Below are 24,585 nucleotides of genomic sequence, written 5' to 3'. Positions count from 1 at the left end.
CCCAGGGTTCAGGACACAGATTGGTCTCCTCCGCCCCTCCAGAGAAACGAGATACCGCCACACCTGGGGCAGACCAGCTCTCCCCATCTGAGCAAGGGGACTGCGCTCCTGAGGAACGCAGACCCGTCCCTGTGTTAGCTATACACACTACTCCCCTACACCTGGGGACACACAAAAAAAATACCCCTCCTCTGGTGGGGAGAGGTGTCCTTTCTCCGGGGTTCAGATTCACACACGTTTATCGGGAAAACCCAGACCGCTTCCCAGGAGCCTGGGTTGGGCGCTGGGGTCCGGCAGGGGCGTCCGAGAAGTGTGGGTCCACTTCGCCCCGCCCCCGCACGGCCCATCTGCCCCGCCCCGCCGGCCCAGTGCCCTGCCACTGCTCCCCAGCCGGCCCTTCCGCCTCACTTAGCGGTGCAGCGGAGCGGGCCGGGAGCGGGCCGGGAGCGGGCCGGGAGCGGGCCGGGCGCGGACCATGGAGCGCACAGCAGCGGGCAAGGAGCTCGCCCTGGTAAGAGGACCTGGGGTCCCAGGACCCTACATCCCTGGCGACCCCAGGGTCCAGAAACTCCAGGCTCCCAACCGCCCCGTTGGACTCTCTCCACAAATTAGGCTCCTTGGAACAGCCTGGGGGGTTCCTACCTCGGGCCTCTGGGCCCCTGACCCAGTGAAATGGCTGGGTTCCTTTTCGGGGGAGTCTCTGAACGCATCTACGGGAGAGATCATATTCAGACTCCGTGAGACTGGACACTGGGAGGTCCCCAAAGTGCCACCCCATCCTTCCAAGGACCAGAGAGGAGGGCACCCGCGGCGCCGAGGGGACTTCCCTGAGCCTGGGCCGGGAAGGGAGGATGAAACTGGAGGACCCAGGCTTCAGTCCACTGGAGAGGTGGGCAGTGGTCCCGGGACCCTTCCCTTCGCCGCGTCCTGAGCCCGCCTTCGCGTCCAGGCGCCGCTGCAGGACTGGGGAGAGGAGACCGAGGACGGCGCGGTGTACAGTGTCTCCCTGCGGCGGCAGCACAGTCAGCGTTCCAGTCCGGGGGCAAGGCCCCCGGGCGCCCAGGTGAGGTAGGGGTAGGAGGCTGGGGCGGGGCGGAAGGCGACCAGGTGAGGGCGGGGCAAGTGGAGGGGCGGGACTGGGGCCCGTGGGAGGGGCGGGGCTTAGAGGCGACCTGGTAAGGATGGAGTGGGGTCTGGGGGCTGCCAAGTGAGTGGGGTAGATGAGGAGGCGGGGCCAGGTGAGACCGCGGTGCCCAGCCAGGACCTGGGGACTGAACTGGAAGGCTGGGCTTAGGTAAGCCAGGTTTAGTGGGGCGGAGCTGGAGAGGGAGGAGGGGTCTTTAGAAGCGGCCGGGCGAGGGCAAGGTTGGGCGGAGAGCACAGGAACGCGCCAGTGAAGCGCGGCAGGAGAGCTGAGAGCAGCCTGGGGGTAGAGATGGGGGTGGGGGCTTGGGGGTGCCAGTTGAATAGAGCAGAGGGCGGGGCGTAGCCTGGGCGGTGCGGCTGTTCCGGGCGGGTTTCGGGTGTCTTTTGTGCACAGTACAGAATAATGAACTAAGGGAGCGGGGTACACAGGAATAGACAGGGTCAGATGCAAAAGCGGTGCTCCCCAAAGACACATTGGAGATGGGTGCCGGGGCCCATTCCTCTGGGTCTCATTGCGGTCCCCCTGACCCGCAGGCCCCCAGCCCCGCGGCCGACACCTTCCTTCATTACCGAACCAGCAAGGTGCGGGCGCTGAGGGCGGCGCGGCTGGAGCGGCTAGTGCGGGAGTTGGTGTCCGGAGACCCCGAGCAGGACCCAGCCTTCGTGCCCGCCTTCCTGGCCACCCACCGGGCCTTCGTGCCTACTGGCCGAGTGCTGGGCCTCCTCCTGCCGCCACCGGCGCCGCCCCTCCCGCCGGGGTCAGTACCAACGGGAGATTCTCCAGCGCCCACCCCAGACTCTCACCTGGATGCTCGGTCTACTCTCTCTGGAGCCCTCCCCTCCCCCCAGAACCTTCTTCCTAAGCCCTCTCCAGCCCCTCCCTTCTTCACCTGATTTGGGTGTGGGGTTGTCTTTCCAGGGTAGAAATCAAGAAAACAGAGGGAAGAGATCTGACTTTCAACAAGAACTTGAGGTTTGCCTCCAATAGGGTGGGGGCTGGGGTGAGGGGGGTAGAGGTCAAAGATCGGATCTGAAATGTAGGAGCTCCCGGAGTCTGGAACTGTGGGATGGGCTCTGAGGTCCCACCCCTCTTGGCCAGGGCTGTGGTATCAGTGCTGGGCTCATGGCTGCGGGACCACCCTCAGGATTTCTGGGACCCCCCTGCCCACTCGGACCTAGGCAGTGTTTGCAACTTTCTGGGCTGGGCAGCTCCATCAGGGGCTGAGGCCCGGGAGGCAGAAAAGCTGCTGGGAGATTTCCTGAAGGAGGCTGAGGCAGAGCAGGAGGAAGAGGAGCAGTCCCAGACACTGGCAGGTGAGCGGACTGGGGGTATGATAGTGTCCTGAGCATGCATTCTCCCCCCCCCCCCGCCCCCAGGGATATTCTCCCCTCTGGAAGATCTACAGATCTTGGGCAAGGTCCTTAGCCCTGTCTGAGCCTCAGTTTCCCCACCTGTAAAATGGGGATAATAACCCAGTATTGTCATTTATCCCTCACCTCCCCCACCCAACACATGACAGCTATAAAGATATTCCATCATGGGGTCAGGATATCTTGTGTTTTTGGCTACAGATAATCCTATTGCTACTTGCCTTAGGAGCCACAGAGACCTGGGTTCAAATCCCAGTTCTGCCATTTGCTGACTGTGCCACCTTGAATGAGTCACTTCCCCTCTCTGAGCCTGTTTCCTTATCTTCAGAATGGAGGCAATGACAGTACTTACCACACTGGCTTCTTTGTTCATTCAACAAATAAACTGTGGATAGGAGCTCCCTGTTCCCCGGGGAAGACAATTAGTGGGCAAATAAATAAGTAATGAGGGCTTTGCAGGTAGATTCTTTACTGTCTGAGGCACCAGGGAAGCCCAATGAAGGCTTGGCAAATAGTATTATTTTCAGTATTGTTGGATGTCAGCAAACTATCTGGCCTTTAATAGAAAAGTTTGCCAAGAATTTCCTGGAGGTCCAGTGGTTAATATATTGCACTTGTGTGCAGGGATGCAGGTTCAATCCCTGGTCAGGGGACCAAGATCCCACATGCTGAGCTTTCCAACCTCTGATGTAGAGAGCTTTGGAAGGAAGGGAAAATATCCACATACTTCATTCAAACCTTTGTTCAGTTGTCACCTGCTCAGATGTGCATTCTCAGATCTCCTCCCAATACATACAGCCTCCCACTCTGAGTCCTCTTACCTGCCTTATTTTTCTTCATAGAATCCATTGGTCGTGCCCCAACTCTGTCCCCAGAGTCAGTTATAAGATGGATTTGTTTATTGAATAATTGCATCCTGCTTATAAAATATCATCTTTCACCCGTCTGTGTTTGATCTGATCCCTATCACAAAAGCTTCATAACCCTAATCCATTCTTTAATCTTTAGACTAAACTGGCCACATTTCTCTCTGCTTTACAAAGTAGCAGCCTTTCCCCTAGAGACAAAGTCTCAGCTATTTAAATATGTTTTATCCCTTCGGCTTCTCTCTTGGTTACTAAATATCTTTCTTCTTTGCCTTCAAGATTTCTCCAGCTTATTCCAAGTCATCCAAGCTGCACCAACTACTGAGGTAGCCACTAGCCCCATGTGGCTACTGAAATTGAAGTTAATTAACATTAAATAAAAATTAGAATCAGTTCTTTGGTCACACTAGCCACAGTTCTAGCACTCAGTAACCACACTGGGCAGCACAGGTAGAAAATATTTTCACCACTGCAAAAAATTCTGTTGAAAAGGCTACCCTAAACTGTGAGTATTTGAGGTCAGAGAAGAAAATGAACATTTATTGAATGCCAAATGTATGCCAGGCTCTGGGGACTTTAACATCTTTATTTGGGGGTTACTTTTTACCATGATTTCAAACACATACAGAAATAGAGAGAAGTAGTGTAAAGAACACTCAAATACCCCTCACTCATTTTCAACAATTATTAATTTAAAAATATTTACTTATTTGGCTGCACAGGGTCTTAGTTGTGGCATACAGAATCTTCAATCTTCCTTGGGGCATGCAAGATCTTTAGTTGTGTCAGGTGAATTCTTAGTTGAGGCAAGTAGGATCTTGTTCTCTGACCAGAGATCGAACACAGACCCCTGCATTGGGAACGCAAAATCTTAGCCCTTGGACCACCAGGGAAGTCCCTCCTATGCTCACTTTTAAAAACTACTATATTGCAATACCATCTGTCCTAATATGAAATGAAAGTTAATTAAGTGAACTTACACCAATAATTTAAAAATAATAATATATGGCAACAGTAATAGGAAGGAGAAATAAGACAAAAGCAATTTACACAACAATGTTGGTATGTCAGTGTCTGGGCATGCCTCACTGGAAGACATAATGAAGTTGTCCAGTGCCTTCCCCTGCCATAACATCACGGTGAATATGGAAACCACAGACTAATGCAGGGGAGTGTACCAATGACAAAGATGCTGTAGCATAGATGTTAGTGACGTCGATTTCCAAAATGGTGAACAACACTTGCAATTTCCATATAAAACAAAGTCCAGGCTCTCACAGTCCTTGCATTCCTGGATTAGTGTTTATGAGCAGTAATTAGTGTTTATGAACAAGACTGGGCTTCCCAGGCGGCTTGATAGTAAAGAATCCGTCTGCCAATTCAGGAGACACAGGTTCAGTCCCTGGGTTGGAAAGATACCGTGGAGAAGGAAATGGCAACCCACTCCAATATTCTTGCCTGGGAAATCCCATGGGCATAAAGAGCCTGGCGGGCTATGGTCCACGGGGTTACAGAAGAGTTGGACACTACTGAGCGACTAAATAGCAACATGGGCAAGATAGTTGGGTTCTAGGTGCAGATTATTGTAAATAGGTTTTTTAACGTCACAAATTTGTTGGAGGGACGTTTGGAGGCTGGTTGTTAACGATTCTTCACTATGCATGTCTGGATTTCCCAAAGTGTCCCCTAGGGGGCGCCACCACTGACCACCCACTCCACCTTGAGAAAAATCATTCATATTTATTGAGTACTTTATAGAATAGTCTCTGGTATGCGGGATCTCCTTTGATTTTTAAAAAAAAAAATCCATACTTTTGATGAATTAATAATGAATTAATGTTTTCACATTTGGACACTTTGAAAAAATAAATCCAGATGAGGAAACCAAGGCACAGAGAGGTTAAAGGCTTGTTTTAATTCACACAGCTAGCCCAGTGGATCAATTTGGATTCGAACTTGGGACATTAAGACAATGTCTTAACCTTCCCTTAACCACAAAGTTGGGCTTCCCTGGTGGCTCAGTGGGAAAGACTGCCCACCAATGCAGGAGATGTAAGAGACAAGGGTTCAATCCCTGGGTGGGGAAGATCTGAAGAAGGGAATGGATGCCCACTCCAGTATTCTTGCCTGGAGAAACCCATGGACAGAGAAGCTTGGTAGCCTACAGTCGTTTAAGCTCACCTAGTCAGTGCTCCCTCAGGACCCCCTGGGACTGCCCAGATCCTCTGCCCAGGCTCCCCGGTGGGCTGCCTGGAAGACGAGGAGGGCCTCGTGTGGGAAGGCCCTGAGCTTCTTGACTTCAGTGTAGACGACGTGGCGGAGCAGCTGACCCTGATGGACGTGGTGAGTATCAGAGCCGGCCCGCGCAGTCAGGGGCTGGGATAGGGGACGGGTGGGGGAGGGGGGAGGAGTTGGGAGAGATCCCCCTGAGCACAGATTCCACCCTCCTCCACCCCCTGCTCAGGAGCTCTTCTCGCGCCTGCGGCCCTTCGAGTGCCTGGGCTCCGTGTGGTCGCAGCGGGACCGGCCGGGGGCCACAAGCATCGCTCCCACTGTGCGCGCCACAGTGACCCAGTTCAACACAGTGACCGGCTGCGTGCTGGGCTCGGTGCTCGGGGAACCGGGCCTGGCCGCCCCGCAGCGGGCGCAGCGGCTGGAGAAGTGGATCCGCATAGCTCAGGTGCGTCTCTGGCGGGAGCATGGGGCCGGAGCATGGGCGGGGCCGAGGCTCAGTGAGACGCTGGGGGCAGGCGGAAGACCAAGGACTGGGGTCTCTGCGAAAGCGGAGGTTTGAGACTGGGAGGTGCCTAAGGGAAAGACCAGCACGTGGCCTTGAAAGGCGGAGGGTTCAGTTCAGTTCAGTCACTCAGTCGTGTCCGACTCTTTGCGACCCCATGGAATGCAGCACGCCAGGCTTCCCTGTCCATCCCCAACTCCCTGAGTTTGCTCATCTTATCTTCTATCGTCCCCTTCTCCTCCTGTCTTCAATCTTTCCCAGCACCAGGGTCTTTTCTAATGGGTCAGTTCTTTGCATCAGGTGGCCAAAATATCGTAGCTTCAGTATCAGTCCTTCCAATGAATTCAGGACTGATTTCCTTTAGGACTGACTGGTTTGACCTCCTTGCAGTCCAAGGGACTCTCGAGCGGCTGAGAGTCCTCCGTGCTGATTAAGGGATAATAAGGATGGGATGATGGGCTTCCATTGTAGCTCAGTTGGATGGGCTTCATTGTAGCTCAGTTTGCCTGCAATGCAGGAGACCCTGGTTTGGCTCCTGGGTCGGAAAGATACCCTGGAGAAGAAACTGGCAATCCACTCCAGTATTCTTGCCTGGAGAACCCCCATGGACAGAGGAGCCTGGCAGGCTACAGCCCATGGGGTCACAAAGAGTCAGACAGGAGTGAGCGACTAAACCACCACCACAAGGATGGGATGGGGGTACTGGGGAAGGAATAAGCTTGGTACCAAGCCAAGAAAAGGAGGTGGAGGTCTTGAAAGAGCCCGGGTGGAGGTGGGGCAGGAGCCTCTGGGTAGAGACGAAGAGTAGAACTGGGGCCCAGGAAAGAGAGTGGGGGCGTGGCAAGGCAAGGGGACTAGAGGTTGAGTCTAGACGTTGACTAGAGTCTCACCTGGAGTGAGATAGGTTGAGGATGACGAGTCTGGAACTAGGAGAGATGCTACAGGTCCGTCTAGGGCCCAGGGAGAAGTAAGGAGTGGGGGCAAGGACAGCCAAGGTCAGAGGAAGGGTATGGAGAGGTAGGTGGGGGAGGAGGCTGAATCCGGGTAGCTTATCAGATGTGGGGTGAGATGTAAGGGTCTGACCTGGGGTCACAAGTCACGGGATCAAAGGTGGATCATACTTGGGAATCAGGCAGGCTTGCGGTGTGACCAACACCCCCTCTACCCTGCCCCCCAGCGCTGCCGGGAACTGCGGAACTTCTCCTCTCTGCGTGCCATCCTGTCCGCCCTGCAGTCTAACCCCATCTACAGGCTGAAACGCAGCTGGGGCGCCGTGAGCCGGTGACCAGGGGCTGGGGGTGGGGGCGCTGGGGTGGGACCTCTCGCCCACCGCATCCCCGCTCTGCCTCTTCCTACGGCCACCCCTGACTCCTCTCCTGTCCTCCCCAGGGAACTGTTATCCACTTTCAGGAAACTTGCCCAGATCTTCTCCGATGAGAACAACCATCTGAGCAGCAGGGAGATTCTCTCCCAGGTACAGATGGGTGAGACCCCCACAGATCCCAGGCCCAGGAAAGGGACATTGCTTGTCATTGTCATAACACTGAGTGTCTTTTCCCATACCTCTCGAGAATGGCCTTCCTCCTATTTGTAGGCAGCCCTGTGTTTTTACTGCCTCTGCTGCCCTCATCAGAGCTCACACTTGATGGCTGCCTTATTTATTCATTCAACAAATACCAGAAGCTACAGTGAAAAGGTCACTGAAGGTCAGAGTCACAGCAAAGAGTGAAAAAAAAATTGTGCTAAGGACTTGACTTTGATAAGCAAAACAAATTTAAAAAGTGTGCCAATGAGTCTGACTTACTGCAGGCAAGATTTAGGTTCTGACTGCAATTAGGTGCTGGTTCTTGGGGGTGAATCCAGAATAGAGACTTCCCTGGTGGTTAAGACTCTGAGCTCCTGATGCAGGGGACATGGGTTCGATCCTTGGTCAGAGAACTAAGATCGCACATACTGCAGCACAGTCAAAAAAAATGCAGAACAGATGGCACTGGAAGTCTGTTTCTTTTGCAAAGAATGTTCTTCCCATGCCTCTGCAGGTGTCTCCCCAAATGTCCCCACCTCTGAGAGGCCCTCCCTCCACACACTCTACCCCCATTGCCCTTATCTCTGCCTGTCCTTAGATTACACATCTAGCTTGGTTGTTGCTGTTTCGCCATGGCTGATGTCTGCTCTATGAGGCCAGAAATTTTGTCTGTTTTGTTCACTGCTGCCTCCCCAGCACTCCAAACAGTGCCTGGCCCAGAGTAGGTCATCAGTAAATCAACTGAACAAATGTCTTAAATAAGGATGAGAGCTCAAGGAACTCTGCATTAAGCACATAGTGTGGGCCAGGCAGTTTCCAGGAGGCCCGGCCATGAAGACACAAACACACTTTCCTCCCCTTGGAGGGCTTTAGGCCCCAGATGGGGACACACACAATTTAGTAATTGCCCCAGCTATTATATCACTAATTACCAGGCAGAACAATGCTGTGAAGGCAAAGTCCAGGGCATTGCTTGGGAGGGCTCGCCAGGTACAAGGATTCTCACCTGTGTTATAGGCCAGCCTTGGGCCCACGGCATCCACAAGCCCCACCTCTCATTATCCCCTGTGGGGCCTGCCCCCTGCTGCTTATCTGCTCTCTCCTCCTCCCTGTTCACTTTCCCTCGGGTGTGGCAGTGATGGAGGTATCGTCTCTGACGGAGGGGTCAAAGAGACCCCAGGACTGCTCAGTCCTTCTCCTCCCCCTCAGCTCAGATCAGTCACTCAGTCATGTCCAACTCTGCAACCCCATGGACTGCAGCTCACCAAGCTTCCCTGTCCATTACCAGCTCCCAGAGCTTGCTCAAACTCATGCCCATCGAGTCAGTGATGCCATCCAATCATCTCATCCTCTGTCGTCCCCTTCTCCTCCTGCCCTCAATTTTTCCCAGCACCAGGGTCTTTTCTAATGAGTCAGTTCTTAGCATCAGGTGGCCAAAGTGTTGGAGCTTCAGCTTCAGCATCAGTCCTTCCAATGAATATTCAGGACTGATTTCCTTTAGGATTGACTGGTTTGATCTCCCTGCAGTCCAAGGGACTCTCAAGAGTCTTCTCTAACATCACAGTTAAAAAGTATCAGTTCTCTGGTGCTCAGCTTTCTTTATGGGCCAACTCTCACATCCATACATGACTACTGGAAAAACCACAGCTTTGACTAGACGGACCTTTGTTGGCAAAGTAATGTCTCTGCTTTTTAATATGCTGTCTAGGTTTGATATAGTTTTTCTTCCAAAGGAGCAAGCGTCTTTTCATTTCATGGCTGCAGTCACCATCTGCAGTGATTTTGGAGCCTAAGAAAATAAAGTCTCTAACTGTTTCCAGGAGGCAACTCAGGGGCCCCAAGAGGAGGATGTCCCCACAGGAAGCCTGTCCTCAGTGAGTGATGTGGTTTGGGATGAAAGACAAGTGGGATGCTGGGGCAGGGGGTGGAGCCTGATGGGGTCACTGATGGCTGAGAATGACTGGAGCTCTGGGGGCCACAGAAACTGCCCCCAGGCCCCGTCCCCTACCTTGGCACCTTTCTCACGGACCTGGTGATGCTGGATACTGCCCTGCCGGATATGCTGAAGGTCTGAGCCCTGACTCTTGACTCCTTACCCTCAGCACAGTGGGCCTCCTGACCTCTCACCCTTGACCTTGCCCATGCTCCCTGACCCCAGCCCCTTTAGTGCATGGGGCTCCTGATATCCCAGCCCCTGACCTTGATCCTCGACCCCTGACCTTGGAGTCTGAACTGACTCCAGTTCAGACAAAGTTTGCCCCCAGGGGGATCTCATCAACTTTGAGAAGAGGAGGAAGGTAAGGGGGAGCTGCGGTGGGCGGGGGGGTGGAGGTGGGGAGGGGCTCCAGGGTTGGGGCAGAGCATGTGCGGGGGTCTCAGAGGCCGCCCCCTCAGGAGTGGGAGATCCTGGCCCACATCCAGCAGCTGCAGAGACGCTGTCAGAGCTACTGCCTGAGCCCCCGCCCGCCCATCCTGGCCGCCCTGCGTGCCCAGCACAAGCTCAGTGAGGAGCAGAGGTGACAACTTGTGGCCTGGTCTGACAGCGCCCCCCCAACCCTGCCCACTGATCCTGGATGACACCCCGGATCCACCTACCCCACGCACCTCCCCAGCTCCCCCTAAGATCCCCTCTTGAGCCTTCACCTCCCCCCCAGCCAGCGTGTCACCTGACACCGTTTCTCCAGCCCAGTCGAGGACCCCAGTCACCCTCTGACCCCAAACTTTGACCTCATCTGACTTTCTTTTCTTTCTATTTTTTTTAAAAGTAAATTTCTTTATGTTTGGCTGTGCTGGATCGTCGCGGCTGCTCGGGCTTTTCTGTAGTTGCAGTGAGTGTGGTTCCTCTGTTTCTGGTGTGCTGAGTTCTCACTGTAATGGCTTCTTCTGCTGTGGAGCATGGGCTCTAGGCGCACGGGCTTCAGTAGTTGTGGCTCCTGGACTCCAGAGCACAGGGTCAGTAGTTGTGATGCCTGGGCTTAGTTGTTCCACAGCCTGTGGGATCTTCCCAGACCAAGGATGGAACCAGTGTCTCCTTCACTGGCAGGCAGATTCTTCACCACTGAGCCACCAGGGAAGCCCTCATCTGACTTTCGGACTTCAGCGTTTAATATGTAGCTAGCTGTTCCACTCAACCAGCCTATCCTTTCTCTTCCCCACCTCTGGCCCAATCTGACCCATGACCCGCCTCTGACTCTCTGAGCCCAATCACTGACCCCCAGTTCTGAGCAACTGACTCCAACTTTGACATATATCTGACTTATGACCCCCCAGTCAGTTGACCCCAATTCGACTGTACCAACTCATTCTATTGAATCCATGACCCTAATCATTGACCCCAGTGATTATCTGACCTTGAACGCTATCCTTGACCCAATTTGACTCCTCAGTCCCACTGTGTGAATCCCTATGTGTCCTACTAACCAAGCCATCTCATCTAATCCCTGATAAGACCCTGAAACTGTAGTATCCACATTTATTACCCTGATCTTGACATTGGGTGCCTAATTCCTGGCTGTACCCTCCCTCCACCCACACACACCCCCAAAACCCAGCTCCTGACTGAATCTAATTCATTTCCCAATCTACCCATCCATCTACAACTTGACCCCTCAGCTACCGCATCTCCCGGGTCATTGAGCCACCAGCCTCCTCCTGCCCCAGCTCCCCACGCATCCGACGGCAAATCAGCCTGACCAAGCGCCTTAGTGCGTGAGTCGCAGGGAGTATGTGGCGGGTGATGTGGGCAGGGATGGGATCTGCTCCTGGGTTGGGTTTGGTCTCCACCTCATCCCATTCCCTATTTTCAGGAAGCTGTCCCGGGAGAGAGTTTCATCCCCTGGTGGGAGTCCTGGGGACCCCTCATCCTCCACCTCAAGGTGAGCATCCCATCTGATGAAGGGACTGGAGAGGGGACAGAGTTCAGGGCAGCCACCCCACTTCAGACTCTGTGTCTCCCCCAGTCTGTCCCCAGCATCCCCTCCATCTAGTCCTAGAACCAAGGACCCTCCTACGGGAAGTCCTCCAGCCTCTCCAGGGCCCCAGAGCCCCAGCACCAAGGTACCAAGACTATGTGTACATGTAGGACTGTGGGCACCCAGGGCTGGTGTGTGTGTGTGTGTGTGTGTGTGTGTGTGTGTGCACGTGAGCACGTGCAGGATTTCACAGCTAGGTATGTGCACAGGAAACCGTGAACACAGTTGACTCAGCACTCTGAGCGTATGTCTGGGAAACTGCATGCATCTCCACGGACCCACGTAAGGGACTGTCTGTCACTTACACTCAAATCTGGACAAGAGCTTCCACTTACCCACAAGGCACTCTGGGATGCAGTCACTACTTTTGTAAGGATATGTGTTTTCCCAGGAATGGGCTTCCCCGGTGGCTCAGCAGTAAAGAATCCACTTGCAATGCAGGAAACACAAGAGACACGTTCAATTCCTGGGTCAGGAAGATCCCCTGGAGAAGGGCATGCGACCCACTCCAGTCTTCTTGCCTGGAGAATCCCATGGACAGAGGAGCCTGGTGGGCTATAGTCCATAGAGTCGCAAAGAGTTGGACACGACTTAGCACAAACACAGTAACTTGCATACCTGGAGGGGAAATGCTGGCATGAGTGGTCATAGTATCCATGGGCCCTGTGCAGGGCTTTTTGTGTTCATGGGCTTGTGCCCATCCAACAATTGTGAGCAAATGTGGGCACTCGCTGCTCTCAGGTTACACTGGGTTTCTTGTGTGTGAACACAAGTCACGTGTGAATTCCTGTAACAGCATGAAGATCTGTATGTGATGGGATGGCATAGATGCGGGCTTGTGTATGTACCCTAATTGCATGTCCCCAGGCTCGGGGTATGCAGGAAGATGTGTTGAATACAATGAGGGAGGGGCCTCATGCTCTCCCCCGCTCAGCCCCCACCCCCGCTGTCTACAGCTGCCCCTGAGCCCGGACCTGCCAAGCCCCTGGCCCCTGGCCCTGCCCTTGAGTGGCCCTCATATCTCCCTCCCCGGGCAGCAGGGCTCAGAGGCCCGCATCATCCGGGTCAGCATCGACAATGACCATGGCAATCTGTATCGGAGCATCTTGGTGAGGAGCCGAGCCTGAGGCCTGCTGGGGAGAGCCCTGCCCCTGGGGCTTGGGTGGTCATCCCTTACCTCCCATCCTCTCTTTCCAGCTCACTAGCCAGGACAAGACCCCCAGCGTGGTCCAGCGAGCCTTGGAAAAACATAATGTGGCCCAGCCCTGGGTCCGGGACTATCAGCTCTTCCAAGTCCTTCCTGGGGACAGGGGTGAGCAAGGACAGCTTGGAGCCTGGGCTAAGGGGCGGTTGGCTGAGGAGGATGGCAGGCTGACCAGGGTGGTTCTGGAACAGAGTAGGGGTGAGATGCAGCAGGGTGGGGTTAAGAGGCAGAAAAATATTGATGCCTCCCTTAGGTGAGATCATGAGGTTGTCCTAGCTCAGTGTGAGGGGAGGGGCCACCAAAAGTGTCTTCCTAGGATTTATGGGGAAATGAGATTGTCTGGGAACCTGTGGGAGAGAGAGTATAGAAGGTCATCTGGGCTTTGATTTGTAGAATCGTGAGGTTGTTTGGGCTCAGCCTCGTGGAGCACAAGACTGAAGGGGGGTCTGGGCTTGGATCTGAGGGGAAATGAGTTTGTCCAAGTTTGGTATGGGGACTCTGAAGTTATTTGCACTTGGCATGGGAGAGGGCCACGTGGTACTGAAATTCAGGGTAGGAAACATGAGATTGTTCAGTGTAAAGTGAGTAGGAAGTTGTCTAGTTTTAAAGGGAGCGAGGTAACAGGAAGCTATATAGAATACCCTGAAACAAACCATAATTGAAAAGAATATATAAAAGCATATATATGGGCTTCCATGGTGGCTCAGATGGTAAAGAATCTGCCTCAGTGCAAGAGACCAGGGTTCGATCCCTGGGTTGGGAAGATCCCCTGGAGAAGGGAATGGCAACCCACTCCAGTATCCTTGCTTGGAGAATCCCATGGACAGAGGAGCCTGGCAGGCTACAGTCCACAGGACTGCAACACAACTGAGCGACTAACAGTTTCACTTTTTTCACATACATATATATATAGGAATGACAGTCACTTTGCTGTAGAGGAGAAATTAACAACACATTGTAAATCAGCTGCACTTCAATTAAAAGTTTTAAGAAATGAAAAAATATATATATATAAAGGAGGGAGAGGCAAGACATTGACATGCTAGGGAATTCCCTGGCAGTCCAGTGATTAGGACTCCACGCTTTCACTGCTAGGGGCCTAGGTTCGATCCCTGGTTGGGGAACTAAGATCCTGCAAGCTGTGTGGTGCAGCCAAAAGAAAAAAAAAAAAGACTGACATGCTAAAGGGATATATGAGGCTGTTCACATGACAAGTGCGAGGGTTGTACAGGCTGGAAGTGGGAAGTCAGAAGTTGTCCTAGTTCATGGTGACAGCAGCATGAACTTGGCTGGGAGTTGGCTGCAGGGGAGAGTGTGGGGTGAGCAGGAAGTTGATTGGGGTGGGAGGCCTGACTTTGCTCAAGCTTCTAGTGCAGTTGTCTAGAGTCCAGGGGAAATAGGAGGGGGTTGCCAGGTTCATGGTGGGGGAGACATGAGGTTGTGCAGGCTTGGAGTGAGAAGTTGCCTAGATTCCCAATGAGAGGGGAATGAGGTTGGCTTAGCACTGGCTGAAGGGATCTAAGATTGTGCAGGTTGCATGGTGAGTGGTAGAAGGTTCCCTAGGTCCTTTGTGGGGGAAGTGCCAGGTTGTGTGGGCCTTTCACCATCTTCTCCATGCTTGGCCAGAGCTCCTGATTCCTGACAACGCCAACGTGTTCTATGCCATGAGCCCAGCCGCCCCTGGAGACTTCGTGCTGCGGCGGAAGGAGGGGGCCCAGCATACAACCTCAGTCTCCCTACCCACTCATCCAGGACATGGGCCTCATGGGCAGCAAGGGGTCTGGCTTCTATCACCAGGAGGCAGGGAGGGGGCTCCTCTATGAAAAGCTCCAATTCCCCAGTAGAGGTCATTGTGCTCCATACCCTGTAACCCCCCCAGTTTCATTGGACCTCACCCCTCTGACCCTCTTGGCACCAGATCCCGATTCCAAAGACACCAGCCCATGGGGTGGCTGGTGGAGAGCTTCATCTTATAGAAAGGGGTGGGGTGTCAGGGGTCAGATCCTCCCCCAGAGAAACCTTGTAACTGTTGGAGACAAACAGTGACAAAAATGGATGAAAATAGTGACCAAAGTTATAAAACAGGAGTCAGTCTTGTTTGTTCTGCGCCTGTGCCCCAAGTCCACTCTTCATTAGGATAAAAATTTAAATAAGAAAAGAAGGGTTTCCCCTGGTGGCTCAGTGGTAAAGAATCCGCCTGCCAACACAGGAGACACGGGATCCATCCCTGGTCTGGGAAGGTCCCACGTACTGTGCAGCAACTAAGCCCGTGTGCCACAGCTATTGAGCCTGTGCTTCAGAGCCTGGGAGCCACGACTTCTGAGCCCATGTGCTGCACCTCTGAAGTCTTCAAGCTCTAGAGCCTGGGTTCCACAAGAGAAGCCACCACAATGAGAAACCTGCGCGCTAAAGAGTGGCCCCCACCTGCTGGTTAAAGAAAATCCTGTGCAGCAATGAAGACCCAGCACATCCAGAAATAAATAAATAAAAATTAAAAAAGGAAAGAAAAACTAAGAGCCCTAAGAAAGGGGTTGAGTGAGGCGTGGCTGACACCAGCACGGTGTGGGGGTGGGGTTCTGTCACAAACCGAGGGTTCAGGACTCTGTCCCTCAGCATTGTTGGAGTAATGTAATTCTTTTCTGCTGTGTATATGGAAGAGGGAAGAAATGAAATTCCATCAGAGCTTGAGACAAATAACATCATCATGTGAAACACAAGCATAACAAGAGCAACAACAATAAAAACACCCAGTGATGAACTCCCACTCTGCTAGACATCAACTATGGCCTTTACATCTAACTGTATTAATAAGGGTTCTTGCTTTTTCAAGTGGTCAAAAACCCAACTCAAACAGGTATGGGCAAAGAAACGGAAATGAACGACGCCCCTGTAATTGCAAAGTTCCATGGGGCCAGCTTCAGGCACTGTTGGATCCAGGGACTCAAAAGATGTCACCAGGACTTTGTAACAGAGTCTCTTGCCTCTGATTTGCTCTGAGAATGAGACTGCCCATTGACTCCCTAAATCCAATCACCTCCTCCTATGGTTACAGCAACACTGATTTTTCAGCTGGCTACCCAGGGTCAAGACTGCATTTCCAGTCTCCCTTGTAGTGAAATGTGGTCATATGACTAAGTCTCAGCCAGTGAGCTGTAAAGGGGAAAGGATGTGGGTACGTTCCAGGCTCTGCCCTTAAAGAGAAGGGGTGTGTCCTCTCCTGCCTTTTTTTGCCTTGGGTTGATTAGAATGAAGATATGGAGTGAATCAGCTTGGACTGGGTGGTTCACACCATCTAAACAACCGATCTGCAAACTGGAAGGATCATGGCCCTCTGAGACCGGGGAGCAAACACACTGTAGTGCTGCTACTTGAACTGTTACAGAAGAAAATAAATATCTATCTCAGGACTTCCCTGGTGGTCCAGCAGCTAAGACTTTGAGCTCCCAGTGTTGGGGGCCTGGGTTCCATACCTGGTCAGGGAACTAGATCCCACATGCTGAACACCACAACTAAAGATCCCGTGAGCTGTGATTAAGACCTAGCACAGCCAAATAAAAACATATTCTTCTTAAATGCCCAGCTTATTTAAGCCATCAGTATTATTTGGGTCTCTGTTACAGTAGCCAAAAAAGAAAAAATTTACAAAATGAATATTGCCCCACTGCAAGGCAAGATCACCCTCATAGGGCAATGCCCGTCTTACATCCCACCAGTTCCACCTGCCATGCAAGGAGAATCCCTGGGACTTCCCTGGCAGTCCATTGGTTAAGAATCCCCCTTGCAATGCAGGGGACACGGGTTTGATCTCCGGTGAGGGAACGAAGATTCCATGTGTCTCAGAGCAACTAAGCCTGAATGCCACAACTAGAGAATCTATGTACTCACAGATCCCACATGCTGCAACTAAGACCTGATGCAGCCAGATTAATTCATTTAAAAAGCAATTGGATGTAAGTAACAGTACTCTTCTTAAATTGTTATTGTTGTTGTTCAGTCACTGAATCATGTCAGACTGTTTGCAAACCCCATGGACTGCAGCACAATCTTCCCTGTCCTTCTTAAATTAGCTTAAGCAAATAACTGCTATCCTTATTGAGTGTTTACTGTGTGCCAGGCATGTTCTCATAACTTGATGTAATCTATTCGTAATCCTCACGTAAGCTTTATGAGGGGGCATTATTATCATGCTCATTTTATACATGGAAAACTGAGACTAGAGAGGGTTAAGTAACTTATCTAAGGTTGCAGGGCAAGTGACATGCGGAATGCATCAGAACATACGCTCTCACCCAGGGAGCGAGCTTGCCTCTCAAAAGAAGTTTACAGTTTCTGCCTCTCTCTCTCTCTCTCTCTCTCTCTCTCTCTCTCACACACACACACACACACACACACTCAATCCAAATGCCAATTTCCTGAGGAAGAGATTCTCATTGACTTCTGTTTTTTTGTTTTGGTTCCACGGCAAGGCATGTGGGATTTTAGTTCCCCTCAGTTCAGTTCAGTCGTTCAGTCGTGTCTGATTCTTTGCCACCCCATGAACCGCAGCACGCCAGGCCTCCCTGTCCATCACCAACTCCCGGAGTTCACTCAAACTACTAGAAACCAAATCCACGTCCCCTGCAGAAGCACTGAGTCCTAACCACTGGACAGCCAGGGAATCCCGCCACTTCTGTTTTTAAAAGTGCAGGAGGTTAAAATAAAAAAAAGGTGCAGGAGTACTCAGGAATAGCTCTCTCCAGTGGCTAACGCAAGGTCAGCTGTCTCCCTACACCTCTCAGCTTGGTTTTACTCCACAAATATTTCCTGACCTCCTACTGTATGCCAGGCTCAGTTGTAGGTGTTGGGGATATAGAAATGAACAAAACAGACTAATGAAGGTGGTGAATCAAGAACAAAACATCAAATACATGTTACACATTTAACACAAAAAGTACAGGGAATGCAAAATGCTGCTGCTGCTACTACTACCAAGCCATTTAAGGACTGACGTGGGCGGGGCGGGGGGCACGGTGGCGGTGAGAGGGTTGCTATTTTAAACAGGGAGGTCCAGGAGGACTTCAGTGAGGAAATAACATTTAGTTAGAGTCCTGAGTAAACTGAAAGTGAGCCGCATGTACATTTAGAGGAAGAACCTTGCAAGTGGAGGGAACAGACAGCGCAGAAGCCCACCTTAGCTTCACCATCAGCCAATTTTTTTTTCCTCCTAATGACAAAGACGTCTCTGACTACTCTATCTGCCTACCACGCCTTCCAATAGAAAGCGGCACCTCCTTTCCTAGCTACTCCAGGAAAAGTCCCAGAATGGAAGCTCATTGGATCCCCTTGGGTCACATGGCACCTCTGAACCAATTACCGTGCTCCAGGGAATGGAACTCTCTGATTGGCTAATCTGGGTCTGGCTGACGCAATAAGGTAGGTATCCCCCTGCTTCCCCAGGCATGTATCTCTTTGGGTGGGAGGGTGTTTACCCCGGTTGAAGCTCAGCCCAAGAGAACAGCTTTTATGATTTGTTCTATACTTTCCAGATTATTGAAAGAACTGCACGTTCCTTGTAAAATAAAATCCCAAGAGCATACAAATGTAAGCAGAAAATGCCCCAAAATCACAAATAAAATCTCGCATTCCAGAATACATGTAATTTTTACAAATGCAGGCTCTTTCGTACTTACTCTCCGGCAGTACTTCCCAACATTGTGCAAACATTCAACGGCTACTATTAGGCTTATTATATTCCTACCCAGACTGGGAAGAGATGTTGATTAGTACGATAATATCAGTAGTTGTAGTTTACATTTTTTGAACGCTTGCTATGTGCCAAGTCGGATTTTATAGATTAAAAGGCTGAAGCTCAAATAAGGTAAGTAACCCATCCAGGGTCGCACGGCAAGAAAGTGTGTCTGAGGCAGAAAACAGAGCAGTTCCCTCCACCCCCCAAGGGGGTGCGGAGCCCAGGGCCCCTGCTCTCTGTAGCCAGGCCCCACAGGGCGGCTGCCTCCCTCTTATCTCAGCTCGGGCTGCCTGCTGGTCCCGCCCCCTCGGGGGAGCTGCCACTTGGAGGCGCCTGGCCGGGAAGGCCTGGTCAGCTGTGTCCGGCGGAGGCAGCTGCTGACCCAGCTGTGGCCTGTGCCAGGGACGGAAGAAGTTGGGAGGCGGGGCAGGAGCCCTGGGCCCCCGGCGGCAGGGGCTACATTATGTATCATCTCCCGGCACCCCTCCGGCCTGGAATTGGCTTCCTCTGCCTCTTGCTCGCTGGGGCAGCCTGGGCTCCCCCACCCAATCCACCGGACCCCAAGTTTGAAAACAAAGGTAAGGGTGGAGTTGAATGTGAACCCCAGCACTGGATCATGGAGGGCAATATTGGGCCCCGAACTTCCTGCCCGGATCCTTGGGGGCACCCAGGTTCTCATTCTGAGTCTGTGACTTGGGGCCCAAGATGGTGTCTGAACCCCTAGACTGGGGTCTCATATGGCATGCTGGGGTCTATATCCCCAGACTGGGTTCTGGGGGAGAAGCTAGAAGGGGGCGTAAGAGTCCTGCTTTATCTTTTCAACGAACTTGGGACGTGCTAAACGCTAAATGGGGCAGGGGTGGTGCTGTCGTCTTGAGTCCTGTATTCTAGAGTCCCTGAGCTAAGGGGATCTAGCCGACCCTCCAGGCGGGGAGGGAGGGTAAAACCCGAGTCAGAGGGGCCGAGTCGCAGGCGACTGTAAACACGGTTGGCATGCGGGCGCCAGATCCCTGGGTCCGCGGGGTTGAGGGAGGGGAACGGGGGGCACGGTTGGCGCTATCGGGCCGCCGGGAGCCTGTCGGGGCTGATAGGGGACCCCGCCTCCTGCACACACACTCACCCGCACGCAAGTCCCTAGGCTGGGGCGGGGCCGGCAGCGGGAGGAGGAGGCCTTGAATGCTGCGCTCAGCAAAGCCGGTCGCGGGTGGGCGGCGCGTGTGTTGGAGGGAGACAATAAGACATGCAACCTACGCTTGGAAGTTTGGGGGGCACTACTTCGGCGGACCCCTCGAAGGGCCCCGCTGGAAGAACGGGGGCGGGGCTTTTTTTCTTATCGGTCCGCACAGGCGGTAGGAGGGAGGGAAGGATGCTGCGGTTCGAGAAAGGGGCTCGGGTCCCTTGACCCCCTCCCCTGACCCCCATCTTCAGCGGCCCTGCTGACAGCCCGCGAGCCTAATGAGTTTCTGTGCTTCACCGAGCGCTTGGAGGACTTGGTGTGTTTCTGGGAGGAAGCGGCCAGCGCCGGGGTCGGCCCGGACAACTACAGCTTCTCTTACCAGCTCGAGTGAGTCGGACGAGGAGGGGTCAGGTGGAGCGCCCCACAGGTGGAGGGGGCGGGCGGGCCGAGCAGACCTCTCAGGAGCTCGCACCTTGGGATGTTTCCTGGTGCCAGGGACCGGATGGCATCTCTGCTGGTGGGCACTAGTGGGAAACCCACGGGGTCAGGGCTGACATGCACCCTAGTGGTCGGGGCTGGAACACTCCCGTGATCACTGCTGGAGGGCAATCGCAAACTGCAGGGCAGGAATACCCGCTTCAAAGCAGGACTTAAGGCTTCACGTACGTCGGGGCTGGGACGACCCCTGGTGGTAGTGTCCAGAAACGCGCCCTCGGTCCCCGCGAAACCTCCAAACTTGATCCCCCTACCCTCGCTGGTTCCTGGTTGAACAGGGGTGAGCCGTGGAAGCCATGCCGCCTGCATCAGGCGCCCACCGCCCGCGGCTTGGTGCGTTTCTGGTGCTCGCTGCCTACAGCCGACACGTCGAGCTTCGTGCCCCTAGAGCTGCACGTCACTGCGGCCTCCTCGGGCGCTTCACGCTACCGCCGTACCATTCACGTCAACGAAGTGGGTAAGTGCGCTGGGAACCGGGGATTGGTCGGGAGGGAGTCCCAGTTTCCGCCCACCTAAGCAAACCCCTCTCTGCAGTGCTCCTAGACCCTCCCGCCAGGCTTGTGGCTCGGCGGGCCGACGAGGGCGGCCACGTGGTACTGCGCTGGCTCCCGCCGCCTGGGGCACCCATGGCGAGCCTTATCCGCTATGAGGTGAACATCTCGGCAGAGAACGCCGCAGGGGGCGCACAGAGGGTGAGGCCCACCCCTATGACCTAGCCCCAAAGGGCTCCAGAGTCGACAGGCCCTCTAAGTCTCACCCAGACTGTCACTAGGGCCCCGCCCCCTTGGCCTCGTCCCTTCCACTCCCAGCCCAAGACATCTCTAGGTCCACAGACTTGTCCCCTTTCCCAGTGGTCCCCTTTTCCCAGCCCACCTGGACTCAACCTTTCTTAACCCTTGCCTGGAACCCTAGACCGCTCCTGTGCCCGCCCTGTCTGTTCACAGGCCAAGCTGTTAAATAGCTGGAGTTCGCCCGTTTCTACCCAGGGCCCCATCCTGATTGGCCCCAAGCCTTCCTGGGCCCCGCCTCCTACTTTGATTGCCCGCCTCCCCATTCTTGGTTTCCGTTCTTCCTTTTTCTGATTGCCTGGCTCCCTCAGAGTCCACCCCCATATGCCCTCCTTTGCCCACCCCGGCCCTACTGGCCACACCCCTCACCCGGGCCCCGCCCACAGGTGGAGATCCTCGACGGCCGCACCGAGTGCTTGCTGAGCAACCTGCGGGGCGGAACGCGCTACACCTTCATGGTACGCGCGCGTATGGCCGAGCCCAGCTTCGGTGGCTTCTGGAGCGCCTGGTCCGAGCCTGCGTCACTGCTGACGGCTAGTGGTGAGGCCCAGGCAAGGGAGGTAGGAGGGGCTGGGCGGAGCATGGGGGCCAAGCTCACCGCCCTAACCTCTCCCCTCCTCCCCCAGACTTGGACCCCCTCATCCTGACTCTCTCCCTCGTCCTCGTGCTCATTCTACTGCTGCTGGCCGTGCTAGCCCTGCTCTCCCACCGCCGGTGAGCGCCCCACTCGGCATCTGGCTCAGACTCCCCTCCACTAACTTTCCCCTTTCCCTGTGAAAACCGAGGCTCAGAGACGGGCAGGCACTTGCCCAGGGTTACACAATGAAGAGTCGGTGGCAGGGTCGGGATGCAAGCCAGGTCACACCCAGACTCTTACTTAAAATTCTCTGCTCTTGGGCATACTTTTTGGGTTTTCCTCCTACCTCAGAGGCTGCTCCTTCTTGGATTCCCTTGTGAATGTGTGTGCGTACTATCCTAAGTCATTTCAGTCCTGTCCGACTCTTTGCGACTCCATGGACTGTAGCCCGCCAGGCTCCTCTGTCCCTGGGATTCTCCACGCAAGAATACTGGAGTGGGTGGCCATGCCCTCCTCCTGGATCTTTCCGACGGAGGGATGGAACCTGCGTCTAACTGCATCTCCTGCCTTTTAGGCGGATTCTTTACCACTGAGCCACTGGGGAAGCCCTTCTTTGTGAATACTTTTTTCCCAGTTTCATCAACTTCTGTAAAGCCAACCAAATGGGCTCCATGAAACGATTTAGTCCCAAATGCCTCCCACCCGTTGTCAAGCTCCTTAGATGTTTTATGACATGACCAGCCATCCTGAGGTTTTTGTAATTCAGTTTTTGTAACCCAAGTACATACTATGTGTTTTCACACCCCCAAGCCTGGGGATACACTGTCCCTTCTGCCTGAAATGTCCTTGCCATGCCTGCCAAGCAATCTCCTAGTTCTTTCAAAGCCTTGTTTATTTACTTGATTGGGAAATACTGAGCACCAGCTATGTGCTAGGCACTGGAAAGCAAGCACAGAACAAACCAGATGTGTCTCTACTCTTGTGGATCTCATAGCTGAGTCACACAACAAAGAAGGGAACCAACAGATATTATAAATTGTGATGAGAGATAGCAGAAATATCGGGCTTCCCAGGTGGCACTAGTGGTAAGGAACTCCCCTGCCAGTGCAGGAGATGTAAGAGTCTCAGGTTCGATCCCTGGGTTGGGGAGATTCCCCTGGAAGAGCGCATGGCAATCCACTCCAGTATTCCTGCCTGGAGAATCCCATGGACAGAGGAGTCTGGTGAGCTACAGTCTGTAAGGTCACAAAGAGTCAGACATGACTGAAACGACTTAGCATGCATGCACATGGGGACATGACAGAATAGATAGCTGAGAGGAGGTGACATCAGAGCAGAAACCTGAATCCTGGGAAGGAGGCAGCCACATGAAAAGCAGGGAGAGAAAAACAGCAAGTGCAAAGGTCCTGAGATGAGAATGAGCTTGGAACATTGAAGCAGCTGCAAGAAAAGCTGTATGCCTAAAGCAGAGTGTGCAAGAGGGGGGTGGGGAGATGAGGGAGGTAACAGGGATTGGATCATGCAGGGTCTTCTATAGGGAGGAGTTTGGACTTTATCCTGAATGCACTGGAGAACCATGGAAAAGAGTGAGGAGGAAAGTAGCATAATGGACCTTCAGACAAGCCTGGGTGGGTTTTAGAGGGACCATAAGGCAGTGTATATTGAACTCCTATGTATCCTTCAAAACCCTGTTCCCATTGCCCTTCTGTAGGGCCTTGCAGATGTTTTGGCAGAACCCCTGTTCCTCAGTCCCATGCACTCCTGTGCCTTCAACATGATCACAAGGGACCAGGAGTATCTTTGCCCCATGGATGGTGCTGAGGGGGTATTGGTGAATGTTCAGTGACACATGCCCAGGTATCTGTTTGTTTTGGTTTCACCAGGACTCTGAAGCAGAAGATCTGGCCTGGCATCCCAAGCCCTGAGAGCGAGTTTGAAGGCCTCTTCACCACCCACAAGGGTAACTTCCAGGTAGGCGGCCTGGTTGTTCCTTCCAGGCCTGGGGCTTCCCTGCTCCTGTGGCCGAACTCCAAGTCTCTGAGCAAGCTGGTGCTGTTTCCCCAGCTGTGGCTGTACCAGACTGACGGCTGTCTGTGGTGGAGCCCCAGCACCCCCTTCCCAGAGGACCCACCTGCCCCCCTGGAAGTCCTCTCTGAGTGCTGCTGGGGGGTGACACAGGCAGTGGAACCAGGGGCAGATGACGGGGGTCCCCTCCTGGAGCCAGTGGGCAGTGAGCATGCCCGAGACAGCTACCTGGTGCTGGACAAGTGGTTGCTGCCCCGGAGTCCGCCGAGTGAGGACCTCCTGCAGCCTGGTGGCAATTTGGACATAGTGACCATAGATGAAGCCTCAGAAGCGTCCTCCTGCACATCCGCTTTGGCCCTGAAGCCTGGGCCGGAGGGGGCCTCTGCTGCCAGCTTTGAGTACACCATTCTTGACCCCAGCTCCCAGCTCTTGCGCCCAAGGGCACTGCCCCCTGAGCTGCTCCCCACCCCACCCCACCTAAAGTACCTATACCTCGTGGTGTCCGACTCTGGCATCTCAACTGACTACAGCTCAGGGGGTTCCCAGGAAGCCCAGGGGGGTTCATCCAATGGCCCCTACTCCAACCCTTATGAGAACAGCCTCATCCCAGCCCCCAAGCCTTCACCCCCGAGCTACGTGGCCTGCTCCTAGGACTCCAGCCCTCAGAGGCACAGGGACCCAGAATGACCCCAGTGCTACTCCAGGCCCAAGGTTTATCCGGCAGGGTCAGTGAGGCCTGCTGACCTTGGCTTTCTGCTCAATTCATCCTGCTCAGAAAGTCACAGCCTTGCAGTATTTTTAAATGTACAGTTTTTTGTGTGTAGATAGATAAATATATATATATATATATACTTTATATATAAATATATACAAGTTTCCTGTCATGACTTCTATAAATACCTGTAAGCCCCATCTTTTCCCTGGGCCCAGGCCATAGGAGAAGCAGCAAAAAGTCTGTGGAGTTCAGTCTAAAAT

The 24,585-nt window shown here is 53.5% G+C and overlaps 2 protein-coding genes across 2 annotated transcripts; both read left to right on the top strand.

The window, feature by feature from the left end:
- Positions 1-402: 402 nt before the first annotated feature.
- On the top strand, positions 403-15,026 carry RGL3 (ral guanine nucleotide dissociation stimulator like 3). Its single transcript, XM_043911608.1, has 20 exons — positions 403-421; positions 455-511; positions 950-1,063; positions 1,681-1,904; positions 2,066-2,119; positions 2,246-2,460; positions 5,584-5,726; positions 5,848-6,063; positions 7,298-7,401; positions 7,510-7,594; positions 9,466-9,519; positions 9,627-9,713; positions 9,910-9,942; positions 10,040-10,161; positions 11,258-11,353; positions 11,452-11,520; positions 11,605-11,701; positions 12,573-12,725; positions 12,814-12,928; positions 14,447-15,026. Exons 2-20 carry the CDS (start codon positions 476-478, stop codon positions 14,641-14,643), a joined length of 2,214 nt encoding a protein of 737 aa, XP_043767543.1. The 5' UTR covers positions 403-421; positions 455-475; the 3' UTR covers positions 14,644-15,026.
- A 3,840-nt stretch (positions 15,027-18,866) lies between these two features.
- Positions 18,867-24,478, top strand: EPOR (erythropoietin receptor). Its single transcript, XM_043911607.1, has 8 exons — positions 18,867-19,126; positions 19,977-20,112; positions 20,499-20,677; positions 20,755-20,912; positions 21,395-21,548; positions 21,635-21,722; positions 23,469-23,556; positions 23,650-24,478. Exons 1-8 carry the CDS (start codon positions 19,012-19,014, stop codon positions 24,259-24,261), a joined length of 1,530 nt encoding a protein of 509 aa, XP_043767542.1. The 5' UTR covers positions 18,867-19,011; the 3' UTR covers positions 24,262-24,478.
- Positions 24,479-24,585: the final 107 nt, after the last annotated feature.

The sequence above is a fragment of the Cervus elaphus genome, chromosome 9, assembly GCF_910594005.1.
Source record: "Cervus elaphus chromosome 9, mCerEla1.1, whole genome shotgun sequence".
NCBI classification, from domain to species: domain Eukaryota; kingdom Metazoa; phylum Chordata; class Mammalia; order Artiodactyla; family Cervidae; genus Cervus; species Cervus elaphus.
This window is presented reverse-complemented; position numbering and strand designations above follow the sequence as displayed.

Excerpts from the sequence above, each read along its gene's own strand:
- RGL3 (XM_043911608.1), top strand. The coding sequence starts at position 476 with ATGGAGCGCACAGCAGCGGGCAAGGAGCTCGCCCTG. Across the intron at positions 11,702-12,572 it reads CCCAGAGCCCCAGCACCAAG|CTGCCCCTGAGCCCGGACCT; the intron begins GTACCAAGACTA and ends CGCTGTCTACAG. Across the intron at positions 12,929-14,446 it reads AGTCCTTCCTGGGGACAGGG|AGCTCCTGATTCCTGACAAC; the intron begins GTGAGCAAGGAC and ends ATGCTTGGCCAG.
- EPOR (XM_043911607.1), top strand. The coding sequence starts at position 19,012 with ATGTATCATCTCCCGGCACCCCTCCGGCCTGGAATTGGCTTCCTCTGC. Across the intron at positions 21,549-21,634 it reads GTCACTGCTGACGGCTAGTG|ACTTGGACCCCCTCATCCTG; the intron begins GTGAGGCCCAGG and ends CTCCTCCCCCAG. Across the intron at positions 23,557-23,649 it reads CCCACAAGGGTAACTTCCAG|CTGTGGCTGTACCAGACTGA; the intron begins GTAGGCGGCCTG and ends CTGTTTCCCCAG.